Raw genomic sequence first — 16,461 nt, 5'->3', positions numbered from 1 at the left:
CGCAAAGGCCCCCGGTCTCCGCTGGGGACGCGAGGTGCTGCTCTGGGGACCCTGGGGAAGGCTTGGAGGCACTAACGAAGCCAGTAGGGAAGGGAGGGCGCTGCAGACCCGCGGCCTGGCCGGTACCTGCCCGCCCTCTCACCGTCCCGCCCCTTCTGTCCCTCGCCGGCCCTGCCGGGGGGGCTGCGCCTGCGCGCTCGCTGGAGGGGCTGCTGCTGCTCCGTGCCCGGCGCTCGGACCCGGCTGGCGGGCGGCGGGTGAGGGGCCGGCGGCAGGGCAGAGCGATGAGCTCCCGGAAAGGTACCATCCCGGGCGGCTGCGGGAGCCCGGCAGCGGTACCGGCTCCTCGGAGGGGGGCTGAGGAAAGTACCCCTGCGCGCCCACTAACCTGTGCCCGTCTCTCCCCAGTGCTGGCCCTGCAGGCCCGGAGGCGGCGGCCCAAGCAGCCCGCGGCGGCCGGCAGGAGGGACAAGCACAAAAAGTGAGTGCGGAGCCTCGCCTCCCCCATAACCCGCCGGGCCCCCCATTCCTCTAGGACGCGCCCCCCCGCGGGACTCCCCATATCCCGACGGGACATCCGGACCCCCCACATCCTTCCGGGACAGTCCCCTCACGGGGCCCCCCTATTTCTCCGGGACAGCCTCCCATGGGATCCCCCCATCCCTTCGGGACAGTCTCCCCTCGCGGGACCCCCATATTTTGCCGGGATGCCACCCCATGGCACTCCCCATATCCCACCGGGTTGGGACATCCGGACTCTCTATATCTTTTGGGTACAGCCCCCTCACGGAACCCCCCATATTTCTCTGGTGGAGCCTCCCCCCTGGGACTCCCCATATTCTTCCAGCATGGGGCTCCCCCAGGACCGTTGACATCCCTTTGGGACAGCCTTCCCCCCACAGGACCTCCCATTCTGCTGTCATCGGCTCCCCCAGAAACCCTCACCCCCACGGGACTCCTCATATCCCGCCGGCATTGGGTCCCCCAGGAAACCTCAACATCCGTCTGGGTCAGCCTCCCTCCCCACAGGACTCCCCATATCCTGCTTGGATGGACCTCCCATGGGACCCCCATATCCCTCCAGACAGCCCCTGGTCTCCCCAGATCCCACTGGGACACTCCCCCCCAGACTCCATCTCCCCCATATCCCTCCAGACAGCCGCCTCCGAGCCACCCCATATTCCTCTATGATAACCCCTCTTGTTCCCCCCATATCCTTCCAGGATAGCCCCCCCACGGGACCCTGGAACCCCCCATATCCTACTGGGGCGGGCTCTTCCATATCCTGCTGGGACAGACCTCTGTCTTTCTGGGACAGCCCCCCAGGAGCTCCTAGTATTCTGTGAGGAGAGTTCTCCCAAGATTCCCCCCCATCCTCCATATTTCTCCAGAACAGCCACTCCAGGGCCCTCCCATATCCCTGTTGGGCACACTTCTCCCTGCCTGTGCTCCCCTCCCATGTCCCGTAGGGGAATCCCTCCTGACTTGGGGACCACCCTTCCCACCAGAACATACCCCTGCTGGGGCACCCCACAGTACCCCTAATAGCCTACTGAGAGAGATCCTCTCCTTTGCCTCATCCAGCTGGAACAGGGGGTACCCTGCCTACATAGCCCATTGGGACAGGGTATCTCCTCCCGTGCACCTATCCCTCATCCTGCTGGGACAGGACACCCTTGGACACTCTTTCATCTTTGCAGGACACATCCCTCCCATACCTCTGAGATCTGCCTGGATAGACACGACCCCCCGCCCCCTCCAATTCCCTCTAGGGGACACAAGGAGAGATGACCCCTCCCAGCGCCAGCCATAATACTCTCACTGGGATACCAGCCCGTCCCATACTTCCCTATACCTTCCCAGAGGACCCGACCAACTGGGATACCTACTCTCCCAATAGCCCCTTTTACCCTTGGGACCCACTAGAATATATGCTCTTCCATGCTTATGGGCATCCCCCATCCAGCTCTTCATATCACCCTCATATAACCCATGGCCCCATGGGCTTCTACATAAAATCCCATCAGACGTCACATGTCTTTATTAGATTACTTTTTGCCATGTTCTTTATCTGCCCCCCACCCTCCTGCCGGTGTGCCATATTCCCATGGGTCTCCTCCCAGGACATCCCTCTCATCCCCATTTTTTCTTCTGGATTTATGTAGAAAGTTATAAAGAAACAGATTCAGTCATTCTGGTGCAGTCTTTTCCTGCCCCTTCAGGGATGGGTAAAAGCAGCAGAGGTTTAAAACTTTTGCTGTGTTGTTCTTTAGATGTGGATAGTAGCTGTGCATCCTTATCCTGTTCTGCTTCTGCTGTATGTTTCCAATGCTGTGTGAAAAAAGCATTTTGCTTTCAGTCATATTAAAAAATTTTTAATGTAAGAAACAAAGTTTTGTGGCACAGTTGTCCTATGTGATTGGTTCCATTATTTCCAAAAAACATTTTGGAAGGAAAGTTTGTGATCATCTTATACAGAGTTTGTATGCTTTTGTTTATCACTTCAGAAACACATATTTCTCAGAAATGATTTGACATTGTATAGGAACTTTGTTACTTCTAGATTTTGTATTTTGTTTTTTACAATTTTCATGAGTCAATATCTGTTTAGATGTGATAACTACAAAGTGGATAACTTTAACTGATGCTTCAGTAAAAAATTACAATGGTTAGTATGCTTTTGGTGAGTGCTGCCTTGTGACTTTGTTTTGGTGAATGAATTAATTAAATTACATTATGTTAAAACATACTTTTACTGAGCACATAACTAGAATTTTTTTTTAACGTTAAACCACGGGTCAAACTGGGTGCTGGTAGGTATGAGTATCCAGTCAGTTGATGGCACAGTCCGTTTCTGGCCACTTGCCATACCGAGTTGGCATTTCCAGATGCAGTGCCCCAATCTATTCTGTTGCCTTGGGAAACAGTGGCTTTGCTACAGCAAACAGTTTTCATTTCTTTTCTACTGTGTATAATTTCTTGTCCCTTAACCCTTTTACATTATCTAGTCCTTTTTCTCTGGCTTACTCTTTTGGGTAACAATATAACATCTTAACGTAAAATTCTGAAAGATGTGTAGCGCTTTGAACATTATTGTGTAGTTTTGTCCCAAAATGTTGTTAAAACTAATATTCAACTTGATTTCGGGAAATAATATTAATACATTGTGTGGATCTTCACATTTCCTTGGCTTGTTTTTAACCCAAACACTAGAGAATTGGGATCTCAGAATAATGGGTGGATTTGGTATGCACAACATACAAATTGAATTTATAAATCCCAGTGTGTGAGGCAAGGGAGTCGTCAAAGCTGTAGATAGAACTTTGTGTGAAACAGTTTGTGTTGAACTGCAGGTCTTACTTTGCAAAGGGACTGTGAAATGATAACTTCAAAAGATCTTCTCCCTGTATGCTTTGTAGTAAACATATTTGTTTAGTGTTCTTTATTTCTCAGCATTACAGAGCCAGCATAACTGTGGGAGAGAGAGCTGGGTTCTGTTCGTCTCTCAAATTCAACTGAATTGTAAGGCCTTGTAATCCTGCTGTAGTCCTGCAATATACTAAGGACAAAATTTTCAAATTTGGGTGTTTAAATTTAGCACATGGATACAAAAGTTGTTTGTGGAATCCATGCAATGTACAGTAAACATAGTAAAAAGCAGCACGTGTCTGTTGCAGTGCATTGTTCTGTTTGCTGAGACTTAGAATCATAGAATATCAGGATTAGAAGGGACCTCAGAAGGTCATCTAGTCCAACCCCCTGCTCAAAGCAGGACCAATCCCCAACCAAATCATCCCAGCCAGGGTTTTGTCAAGCCTGACCTTAAAAACCTCGAAGGAAGGAGATTCCACCACCTCCCTAGGTAACCCATTCCAGTGCTTCACCACCCTCCAAGTGAAAAAGTTTTTACTAATATCCAACCTAAACCTCCCCCCCTGCAACTTGAGACCATTACTCCTTCTTCTGTCATCTGGTACCACTGAGAACAGTCTAGATCAGTGGTTCCCAAACTTTAACAACCTGTGAACCCCTTTCACTAAAATGTCAAGTCTCGCGAACCCCCTCCTAAAAATGAATATTTCCAGGGATTTTCTCCTTTACCTGAGTATAAATTATAAAAGCAGTGATCTTGGAAATATAAAATTTGTTTTTATGACATGCTTATTACACACTATTTGTTATTAATTATTAGTTATCATTACAGTATTTTTATTGCATTATGAAAATGGCAACACTCTTCCAAGATCTCACTTTTGTAGCTTGTATCACTTTGAATAAGCCTGTTATAAGACAAGGCTCCTATGTTTCAGATGTGAAACAGCATGAAGGCATTTAAGAAGCCAACTCAAAGAGTTCCTCCTACACAAGCATTCAGGTCTTGAGCAGTCCAGGCAAACAATGCACGTTACAACAAAGCTTAAAATTGTTCATAATTTTAAAAACAATACTAGCTGCCTATATAATTTTAAAAACAGCAAAAAATATCCACCTTCCTTTCCATTTCTTATAAGGAGTCTTGACGTTTAAATCTCCTCAGTGTGATAGCAATGCTTGCTTTGATCTGCTTAGCTCTTGGAAGTCCAGGGGCTCCAGGCTGCTGGCCCCATGCTGCCCAGGATCCCTACGGACATCTCTGACCGCCATTAGAGAATTTTTTCCCAAGAACCCCCTGTAACATTTTGCGAACCCCCAGGGGTTCACGAACCCCAGTTTGGGAACCACTGGTCTAGATCCATCCTCTTTGGAACCCCCTTTCAGGTAGTTGAAAGCAGCTATCAAATCCCCCCTCATTCTTCTCTTCTGCAGACTAAACAATCCCAGTTCCCTCAGCCTCTCCTCATAAGTCATGTGCTCCAGCCCCCCAATCATTTTTGTTGCCCTCCGCTGGACTCTTTTCAATTTCTCCACATTCTTCCTGTAGTGTGGGGCCCAAAACTGGACACAGTACTCCAGATGAGGCGTCATCAATGTCGAATAGAGGGGAATTATCATGTCCCTCGATCTGCTGGCACTGTCCCTACTTATACGGCCCAAAATGCCGTTAGCCTTCTTGGCAACAAGTGCACACTGTTGACTCATATCCAGCTTCTCGTCCACTGTCACCCCTAGGTCCTTTTCTGCAGAACTGCTGCCTAGCCATTTGGTCCCTAGTCTGTAGCAGTGCATGGGATTCTTCGGTCCTAAATGCAGGACTCTTCACTTGTCCTTGTTGAACCTCATTAAATTTCTTTTGGCCCAATCCTCTAATTTGTCTAGGTCCCTCTGTATCCGATCCTTACCCTCCAGTGTATCTACCACTCCTCCCAGTTTAGTGTCATCTGCAAACTTGCTGAGGGTGCAGTCTATGCCATCCTCCAGATCATTAATGAAGATCTTGAACAAAATCGGCCCCAGGACCGACCCTTGGGGCACTCCGCTTGATACCAGCTGCCAACTAGACATGGAGCCATTGATCACTATTCGTTGAGCCCGACGATCTAGCCAGCTTTCTATCCACCTTATAGTCCATTCATCCAGCCCATACTTCTTTAACTTGCTGGCAAGAATACTGTGGGAGACTGTATCAAAAGCTTTGCTAAAGTCAAGGAATAACACGTCCACTGCTTTCCCCTCATCCACAGAGCCAGTTATCTCGTCATAGAAGGCAATTAGGTTAGTCAGGCATGACTTGCCCTTGGTGAATTCATGCTGACTGTTCCTGATCACTTTCCTCTCCTCTAAGTGCTTCATAATTGATTCCTTGAGGACCTGCTCCATGATTTTTCCAGGGACTGAGGTGAGGCTGACTGGCCTGGAGTTCCCCGGATCCTCCTCCCTCCCTTTTTTAAAGATGGGCACTACATTAGCCTTTTTCCAGTCATCCGGGACCTCCCTGGATCACCATGAGTTTTCAAAGATAATGGCCAATGGCTCTGCAATCATATCCGCCAACTCCTTTAGCACCCTCGGATGCAGCGCATCCGGCCCCATGGACTTGTGCTCGTCCACCTTTTCTAAATAGTCCCGAACCACTTCCTTCTCCACAGAAGGCTTGTCATCTCCTCCCCATATTGTGCTGCCCAGTGCAGTAGTCTGGGAGCTGACTTTGTTTGTGAAGACAGAGGCAAAAAAAGCATTGAATACATTAGCTTTTTCCACATCCTCTGTCACTAGGTTGCCTCCCTCATTCAGTAAGGGGCCCACACTTTCCTTGACTTTCTTCTTGTTGCAATGTCTTATCCTAGGAAATCATTCTAGGATGCAACCATTGGCTTTCTGAAATAGGAAATGCTCCAGAAGCTGTAACATTTCATATAGGACCACTATGAGGTAGGTGTGTTGGAACTAAATATGTTGATTTAGGTATCAAGACATCAATCTCTGAACTCAGAATTTGCCAACATCCAGGGCTTCTGTGATGAATTGTGAGAACCTGCTCATCAGGCACTAAATAGTTAAATTAGTAAAGAGATATGCCATGCAGAAGGTTAAATCTGAAGTAATTGTATTACATTTATGTAAAACTCTACATTGTCTTCAGTAGGACAGTTGCTTTTACAACTATAGGCTGGTTCAGCATAGGTCCACTAAAAATGCATTATTTCAATTTGCCTTTTCAGGCAGAGGCACTCCTTTTCACATGCAGTTGGATTGGAGGGTGAATCCATCATGGTGAAGGGCAGGAGGCATTAGTGTGCTGCAGTGGTGTGTCCCATATTTTGTTCTGATTTTTCTATTTTATTTTCCTATGCTGTTTTCTAAAAAAGTCTATAGAATAATGTAATCTGCATGGCCAGGGTCTGTCTGACCGTGGATTTTGAAAGGGGTTTCTCCCATCCATCTGTAATGCCTTCTTCTGCCTTTCCCCTCCAGAAGAGGACAGCTGGAGTGGAAGCTATTTCCCTTCTTATTTATTTATTTTTTTCAGCTACAGCAAAGTATCATGGAATGATGGGGGAGAGTATCTCACAATCTCTGTTCAAACAAAATAAATCGGGTGGATAGCAATGGCAAGTTTTAACCATTGGACACTCAAGAACTACAAGCTATGGAATGTGCAGTAGATAAAATAAGGTGGTCAGTCCAGTCCTCTGACAATGTATCTTTCATGAATTCTTAAATTTTCTAATAGATAAGACCTTTATATCTGGCCACATGTCAGTTTGCTTATTACAATATGAAAATATACTTTTTGATCACTTCAGTAAAATTTGCCTTGGATTGTAGGTTGGATGGGGAGCAGAACTGTCTATGGCCTTACATAGATTATCAAGACAAAGTGTGAATACTGGATTCTGAAGGCTCTCCCACTTCCAATGATAAATGTTCCATACTCTGCATGTTAGTTGCTCTTCTGCATGATTAAGCTTGTCTCAGATAAAAGTTTCAGTCCAAATTTCAGACATGTTGTGTCTGCTGATATTCTGGTGTGGTAGAGAGGCTGTTAGTCACAAAGTTTAGGCTGCCTAGTTAAGTCAGAGGCATAGCTAGAGAAGTGGATTGTTTCACCATTCTGTTACTATCGGGTTGAAAGAAAAGATCCACGATATCTTTTTATGCTAATGACTGTCTCCATTTTCTCCTCCAGTGGCAACCTGCTTCTCCTTTTGAGGAGCAATAAACTTGAGACCATTGTTGTCTGGTCTGTTTGTAAACAGAGCTGGCTTTTTGCATTGGTTTAAAAACCTATTTATCTTAGTTAAAAATATCCTTAACCTTTTGCATGACTACTATTTTTGAGTTTGGTCTACATTGGCTGAGGCAGTCAATGGTGCACAGGATGGATTGATTTATTTTCCCCTCAACTAATGTTCCCCAGCACAGCAGTGGATGTTTCATGCCTCATGCAACAGATCCTGTACTCTCAGCTGATCCACACTGGAGAAACACATAAAGCAGGGGTCGGCAACCTTTCAGAAGTGGTATGCCGAGTCTTCATTTATTCACTCTAATTTAAGGTTTTGCTTGCAGTAATACATTTTAATGTTTTTAGAAGGTCTCTTTCTATAAATCTATAATATATAACTAAACTATTGTTGTATGTAAAGTAAATAAGGTTTTTAAAATGTTTAAGAAGCTTCATTTAAAATTAAATTAAAATGCAGAGCCCCCCGGACCGGTGGCCAGGACCCGGGCAGTGTGAGTGCCACTGAAAATCAGCACGCGTGCTGCCTTTGGCACACGTGCCATAGGTTGCCTACCCCTGACATAAAGTAAACAGATCAGCACAATGGAAGAATGGATAATACCAAGTTTTCTGAACCCGTATGTACTGAAAAATACCACATCATACTGACCAATGTCAAATAAGGTTTCCCCTACCTTCCCTTCAGCCAGAAGAGATGGTCCTTACACCATGCTCCAAAGATGATCTTTCATGATCTGTCAGATCAAATAGAGAGGTTCTGGAGATAAGAGGTGTCCAAGAAAAATTGCCCTACTTCCACTATTATTTTAATCTCCTGGACTGCCTGCTGTGTACTAGATACTGTGCAAATATAAAAGAAGGGATATTTCTTGTTCTGAAGGGCTTGTCATCTAAAAAGCTACAGACAATGGGTTCAGCATAAAGTAAAGTAGACCTGGCCTATCAGAAGGAGCAGTTTAGCTGTTTTAGGCTACGTCTTCACTACGGGGGGGGGTCGATTTAAGATAAGCAAATTCAGCTACGCGAATAGCGTAGCTGAATTCGACGTATCGCAGCCGACTTACCCCGCTGTAAGGACGGTGGCAAAATCGACCTCCGCGGCTTCCCGTCGACGGCGCTTACTCCCACCTCCGCTGGTGGAGTAAGAGCGTCGATTCGGGGATCGATTGTCACGTCCCGACGAGACACGATAATTCAATCCCCGAGAGGTCGATTTCTACCCGCCGATTCAGGCGGGTAGTGTAGACCTAGCCTTAGTCTTATAGAAATTGGCTGAGGCGCTCTCTGGAAAGCTAATGTTAATTTTTAATATATTGTGAAAAACTGGGGAAAAGGAAGCCAATGTTATGTCAATATTTAAAAAGGACTTACGGGATGATCAGGGTAATTATAGGTTGGTCAGCCAAACACTGATCTCGTGCAAAAGAATGGGACAGCTGTTGTGGGACTTTGTTGTTAAAAGATGGAAACATAATACCAGCCAGCCTGGTTTCATGGAAAATAGAAATTAACTCAGCATTCGTTTCCTCTTTATACACATCTCTATCATAATAACACTCAAAAGTGTGCTGAGATCTTCAAAGACATAAAGTAAGGCAGGACAGCTCAGAGGACCTCACAAAAATAACCAAATGTAAATGAAGGATTGGCGAAAAAGATGTATCACTTATTTTTGCATCCCTTTATCCCTTCTAATCCTGCCTAGCTCTCATCTTTTACTTTTTCCTCCCTATACTATCATTTCAATAATTATTTGTATTGCAGTAGTCTCTAGAGGCCACACTCAGGATTGGGGCACCACTGTGCTAAACAATTTTAAAAAATGTATACATTTCTCTCCCCTCTCCCCCTAACTTTAGTCTGTGTACTCAGTGTTCTATCCATTCCTAAATTTAATTCTTTATTTTACAATTGGCATCAGCTTCTGTCCATTTCAACTGACTTACCCAGCCTCCTGTTCTCCCCTGTTATTTTTCCACACAATCCCTAACTTCACTCTCTGGTTCCTCCTCATGGCTCTGCGAACCATCATCTCTCTACAAAATTCAAAGAGGAATGGCTTTGTTAATGTTTCTGGAGCACTGGTGTTGTGAACAATTGTGCTTGCCACTGTCTAAACTGCGAAGGTGCTCCTGGCGTCTGAGCCCCACCCTTGGGAGTTAATGTCCAGATGGTGTATGGAAGGTAAGGTAGAAGGGCAAGAATGGGCTAATATATTACATACCTTATTATTACATTATAACAATCTATATGTACTGTAACATGGCAAAATTGCAATCTGACAAATTTTTGTTTAGCAGTGTTTGTTTGGGAAGACTGAGATTTTCAGACTAAATGTGTACTTAAGGTTAGTAAAAGGTACTCTGTACAAATAGTATCTTGTTACTGCACTGCATATTTTCTAAATGTTTCATAGACTTTTAGCCAATAGCTGTTCTTGATAATAGTGGGGAGTCAGGTTGCTGAAACTCAGTGTGTTCATTAGAAATGTACCCCTAGGTTTTGCTCATGTCATGCTTGTCCCTTTTCAGCAAATAAATTGGCAACTTTTGATTTGGTATAGAAATTCTGGATAAAGAACAAATGTTTTTCACTAAAATGTCATGTTTAGTGTCACTTCTGAGATAATCTTATTTGGAGGGTGACTGTAAAAAGCAATCTTGAAGAAATCTCTAACTCTTGAGAAATAAAACTGCTTATTGACGGTGTAGTTGTTTCACAGTTTTTCTCATCCAAAAAGCTATCAGTAAAAACACTAACTTTTCTAAGATACGGGAGACTGAGTTTTTCTTTGTCCTCAGAGATAGGAAAATAACATTGACTTTAAACTATGGTATTGAGTGTCTCGTGATCATTTTAGAATTCTGGCAAACAGTAGGCAAACCATGTATTGACTATAGCCCAGGGTTGTTTAAGTCCTTGGTTTTGTTTTTGTTTGTTTTTTGTAATCTTTCTGTTGTAGTTGCTGCAGTGATAAAAGCCAGAATTCGTACATTTACAAAATCTGCGTGTTAATTTGTAATATTGGAATCACTTATATGAAAACTAGCAAACACAAACCTTAGTAAAAATTGTACCATATTGTCAGTATATTCTGTTAATTGTTCAAAAGAGTTGCGTCTCCCTTGTGCCATTTCTTGAAACAGTTGCCATTTTCGCTTTTCTTTTTCTCCCTTGGCCTTGACCTAACTAGTTTTACAATGGAATTTGATGAATTTATAAACAGGATTATATGACTGCGATAGCAGGGGACTGGACTTGATTACCTGGGAGGTCCTTTTCAGTCCTATTTTCCTTTTCTGCCTTCTCGTCTCATCTTTTGTTCATATATTTCCCCCCCATTTGTCATCTTTGCTTGTTCTTTGTTTCCCCCTGTCACTCACCTCAAGGTGACATGCTACATGGGGTTGCTACTAGTGGCCCCTTGTGGGCTGTATGTTTTTGTGGCAAAGTGCAACAGGAGTAGAGAAGAGAACGTTAGGCCGTGAGCTGAGCTTGCAGCCCTATATGCTTGAGGTGCGCCTGTTGTGTGCTGTGCCTCCCTTAAAGGTTGCTACAAGTGCTGGAAGCATATTAACAGAGGAGTTTATAGGACAAATCCAGCGTGATATATTTTTCTCTATTCCTTCTTTTCTCTGCACTGTGGCTCTTCCTCTTCCAGACTGTTCAAGTAGGGAAACAATGCCTTATTGTATGCATTTACATAGTGGAGCAGAGTTAAAGTTGCTGTGGGATCCTTAATTCTGAATTTACTGACTTTTCCTTCATTAAAATCTCAACCTAATTATTGCTTTAACATAGTCTTTGTATATAACTTACTTTATTCTGGCATAAAAAAATTATATTTAAATTGGCTTAGGTGATTTAACCCGGAGACATACACTACATAATTAACTGAAAACCTTTAAGATGAGGTATGAATATTCCACACAATTTAGACATCAGTGAGTTAAAATACTGATGTAAAATTTTAGCTGGCACATTTCAAAAATAGACTGAGCTATGAGCCACACTATGCACTTACGAATGCTTTCATTATCCCCATTATTAACTATGTACTTCATAATACAGGAGCAGACTGGTAAATTCTTAAAGATAAAATCTATAGAAAAATATTAATCCGGGAACAAATCTTACAGTATGAAGTAAACATCTTGGGATGTATTAGGCGAGGTATTTCTAGTAGGGACAAGGAGGTGCTGCTTCCGTTATACAAGGCGCTGGTGAGACCTCATTTGGAGTACTGTGTGCAGTTCTGGTCTCCTATGTTTAAAAAGGATGAACTCAAACTGGAACGGGTACAGAGAAGGGCCACTAGGATGATCCGAGGAATGGAAAACCTTTCATATGAAAGGAGACTCGAGGAGCTCGGTTTGTTTAGCCTAACCAAAAGGAGGCTGAGGGGGGATATGATTGCTCTCTTTAAATATATCAGAGGGATAAATACCAGGGAGGGAGAGGAATTATTTCAGCTCAGTACTAATGTGGACACGAGAACAAATGGATATAAACTGGCCGTGGGGAAGTTTAGGCTTGAAATTAGACGAAGGTTTCTAACCATCAGAGGGGTGAAATTTTGGAACAGCCTTCCGAGGGAAACGGTGGGGGCAAAAGACCTCTCTGGCTTCAAGATTAGGCTAGATAAGTTTATGGAGGGAATGGTTTGGTGGGATAACGTGATTTTAGTCAATTAGGCAATAACGTGCCATCGCTGGTAAAATGAGGGGCCGGCTGGAGAATCTAGCCTGTATGCTCGGGGTTCTACTGATCGCCATATTTGGGGTCGGGAAGGAATTTTCCTCCAGGGTAGATTGGCAGAGGCCCTGGAGGTTTTTCGCCTTCCTCCGCAGCATGGGGCAGGGGTCGCAAGCTGGAGGATTCTCTGCGACTTGAAGTCTTTAAATCACGATCTGGAGACTTCAACAGCTGAGTTAAGGGAAAGTGGGTGGGTCAGCTTTTGTGGCCTGCATCATGCAGGAGGTCAGACTAGATGACCATAATGGTCCCTTCTGACCTTAAAGTCTATGAGTCTGAGTCTAAACATCTTCGTAAAACTTCAGAACGGACTAATCCTGCGAGAGTTTTGTTATGAAACTTTCACCAGAATAGTGTGTTAAGTTATGCAGTTTCAGATCATAAATATAATAAGGTCCTATCCTCTTTCTTTAGACCAGTATATCAATGGCTCATCAGTATGCTTTTTTTCTACTTTGCATATTCAGAAATATTTTCACAGGTAATGTGTAATTTTATGTTAAATGCTCCAGAAAAGGGTGAGAGAGAAGCTCACATTGACATAATTTAGTAGTGTTTTGCTTTAGCAAAGTTTAGGCTCATGTATAGGGAAGCATGAATGTGACTACTGGAACTGTCCAAAGTAAGTGTTTTTTGGAAAATTTTGTACTTAGGCAGATTTTTTAGTTTTATATGTGTGTTATTTCATAGCTGATATTTATTTTTGTTATTTATGACAGTGTCCCTCTGAATGGCCTCTTGTTTCTCTTTAGGTAAGATGTATTGAACGCATACCAAATTAGTCTAAATTACTTGCTTACCTTTAATTACATCAACACTTGCTGTATAACATGCATGTAAGCTTTTTCTATTTCTTTTTCTTACAAAAGAATATACAACCCATAAAAAGGGAGCAAACATATGCAAATTGAGGAAACAGTATCAGATAAAGTAAAATTTTCATAGTGTGTTTAATACTCTCTAAATATGATAGAGAAAATTTTATTCTCAAACCACAGATCTGCTTGTCTTTAGGAGCTTTGACATTTTGTCAATTACTCATACCTTCAAATAGGGTGTCTTCCAAAGTAGTTTGACCTCTCTGTGGCTCTTTGGAGTTATGGGTATGCACATCTCAATTTCTCCTCCTCTGGGGCTCATGCTGTTAATTAAGGACCAAATTCAGTATTCAACTAACAGACTATGCATGTCACCAGACCTTCACCACTATTCCACTCTATCACATGTATAGGGCCCTTCGTTTTCGGTTTCTATTTTATTTCATTTTGCCTGGGAATTTATCGGTGTTTATTACTACAACAAAAACAGGTGAAAATCGGTGGAAAAAACTATTAATATATTTTGTGGGTAAATATTGGGGTTTATTTTGGTGGATGGAAGGATGGGGAAAAAAGTATTCAGTAGATTATGCTTTGATGAATGGAATTCAATGTGGTTTGCTGTAGTACTAAAACAGAACTCAAAATACAATGCCACCTCTGAGTTTAAGAAAACAATATATCTCTAATACCCAAATAAAACTTCTCATTTGTATAAACAGTTTACTGTTGTAGACTTAGAACTATTAGTCTATAAATATTTACATTTAATAATTGGGCTACACCATTTGCAGTGCATACACTCAACTTCATCCTTTTCTTTTTTTTTTAAACTTTCAAATACTTCCTTGTGTTCTGAAACGTATTCTGATACAGATTTTTGTTTTCTTCCCGTTTTAGTATGTCAGATCTTTAAACCGTCATCTGCTAACAGCTTGAAATGCGTACGTGATGGGTCTGAGATTCATCAGTACGTTCAGATGCACATGGACTTTAGAGCTTTCATGTGTGCCTTTTTGTTTGTGTGTATCTTCTAGACCAATACATAACCTTACTTCAACACGCGGCTTTGCATATACACACAGACTAATGTATTATCGTAATACATATATTTTCTTTGAATGATACAAAAGGTGAAAATTGGAGAAAAAAAAAAAGAATACTTTTCTGTAAAACCTGGGATTTTTTCGGTAAAAATTGGTTTAAACTGAAAACGAAGGGGCTTACACATATAGTTGCTTATTGAGTCATAACTTTTTCCGGTGATATGGGCTAATATTCAGAGGGCTTTGGTATTGTGTGTGACACAACGGGTGCCTGGGGTAGCCCTCACTGGAAATGCGAAGGTTAGGGCAGGCTGCAAAAGGGAGAGCAGATCCCACCAGTCTTGGGAGTAACACTGAAGTTAAACTCCGCAGCCAGTCACAAACTGTGCTTCTGATCCCCCACACTGGTTATCAAGAAGCTAAAAAATTAAACCACACAGCCCCCTTTATTGCATTCCAATTCTCTGGCTCTCAATCAGCTCCTAGGTCCAGTACAGTGAGAAGTTGTTTAAAAACTCTGCCCACTATAGCAAAATGTTCTTCTGACCCCAAAGGGTCAGCCATGTTGCCAGGTCAATATTAGTTTGGATCTTACTCAAAATACCATGCTGCCAGCCAATCCTTTAAACTAAAGGTTTATTATAAAGAAAAAAGAAAGAACAGGAAGAGAGTTGTTAAATGGTAAAGCAATCAGATACATATAGAGTCTTCAAAATCCATATATCAGGTTCTTAGCAGTATTGGTAACTTTGCTGGCTTGAAAGTCCCTCTGGAACACATGCACAGCTTGGATGGGTCATTCAGTCATTTGTTCGGAGCTTCATTTGTAGAAAAGTTGTAAGAAGCAGGAATAAGGACAAAATGGAGATGATGCAGCTGCCCTTTATATTCCTTTTTGCCATGTGGCTTGTGCTTCCTGTGTCCCAAACACAAGCTTCACAGCACATGGCATTGAAAGGCCTTAGAGTTCTGTTCATAGGCATGCCCCTGCATGGTTTGCTGACTCATAAAGTGCAGTCCTTGGCTCCTTTCAATGGGGTCATTGTACAGCTGATGTCCCATCAAGCAGGCCTAGTGCTGATGCCAATCTGGGGGTGTCACCCAGAAACACAGCACAAGTTTGGAAATACAGATATACCATACATATCTATAATTCATAATACAAAGGTGAAACATATAAACAAGATTATCATACTTGGCAAATTATAACATTTTCACAGATACCTCACACGGCATATCGGGACAGATTCCTTGCCATTTTAAAATAATTTTATATTATTGGTATCAATAATATCCTAAAGTGTCCCACATATTCCATACAGCATCACATTGTTTTAAAACTCCTCCATTAGTGAAGAAAGACAAAATTATTTTAAATTTGAAATGAATTGACTGCTCATGTTATATTTGGACTTAATACCCATGAAAGTACTCTGCTTTCCACAAGACTAGCATAGCACAGGCCATAATACTGTAAGATGCTGTGCATTGATCCACTGGTTTGATTCACTGCTGATGTGGAATGACCACCAATGTTAGGAGAGAGGAGTTCAGTCTCTTCCACATCCATTCACCCCTTAGCCTTTCCATTTAGCCACTACAAGAGTGCCAATTTTGATAGTGATAATTGTGATATGGACACCTGTCTACTAGGCACTAAGTTGAGAGCATCAGTTAGTTTCATCTAGTCTACCAAACATCTATTAAAGAATTACTTTTGGCCCGCCAGTCTGGATCAGTGACCCAGAAGTAAAATACTCCATTCCCATTCCCAGTCTCTTCAGCGATGCGGTCTTCAATAAGACTGTCATGAACCGGGGTGGCCAAACTTACTGACCTGCCGAGCCTCATACCACAATCTTCAGAAGTTCGAGAGCCAGGGCATATTTGCTGGGAATCGGGGCTTCAGCACCCTGGGAGGCGCCTGCCGAGGCTTGGGGTTTCAGCCCTGTTCCTGCTGAAGCCGATATAATGTGGTCCTATCTAACGCGAATTCGGATATAATGCGGTAAAGCAGCGCTCCGGGGGATGGGGCTGCTTTACCTCGTTATATATGAATTCGTGTTACTGCAAGCGGTTCCTCTCCGCCCACCCATTACTTGCTGCGGCCCTCCCCGGGGCCCCCGCCCCAGCTCACCTCCGCCTCCTCCCATGAGCGTGCCGCAGCTCCGCTTCTCCTCCCTCCCAGGCTTGCTGCGCCAATCAGCTGTTTGGC

At 43.3% G+C, this 16,461-nt stretch overlaps 1 protein-coding gene across 4 annotated transcripts in view; it reads left to right on the top strand.

Annotated features, from left to right (window-relative positions):
- The first annotated feature begins 225 nt into the window (after positions 1–225).
- The window catches only part of SRPK2 (SRSF protein kinase 2), a 259,374-nt gene continuing 243,138 nt past the window's right edge, over positions 226–16,461 (top strand). For 2 of the 4 annotated variants that reach the window (XM_026648679.2, XM_029910845.1), the window contains exons 1-2: positions 226–300; positions 409–481. In XM_026648679.2, the coding sequence (XP_026504464.1) occupies positions 285–300; positions 409–481 (89 nt within the window). In that variant the 5' untranslated portion in view covers positions 226–284. Of the gene's footprint in view, positions 301–408; positions 482–16,461 lie in introns of those variants that run through there. The other 2 variants (XM_026648680.2, XM_026648678.2) reach the window with 1 other exon arrangement.

The sequence above is a fragment of the Terrapene carolina genome, unplaced genomic scaffold (genome assembly GCF_002925995.2).
Source record: "Terrapene carolina triunguis isolate 2854851 unplaced genomic scaffold, T_m_triunguis-2.0 Scaffold68, whole genome shotgun sequence".
NCBI classification, from domain to species: domain Eukaryota; kingdom Metazoa; phylum Chordata; order Testudines; family Emydidae; genus Terrapene; species Terrapene triunguis.
Note: the sequence above shows the minus strand (reverse complement) of the source record. Positions and strands in the feature narration are given on the sequence as shown.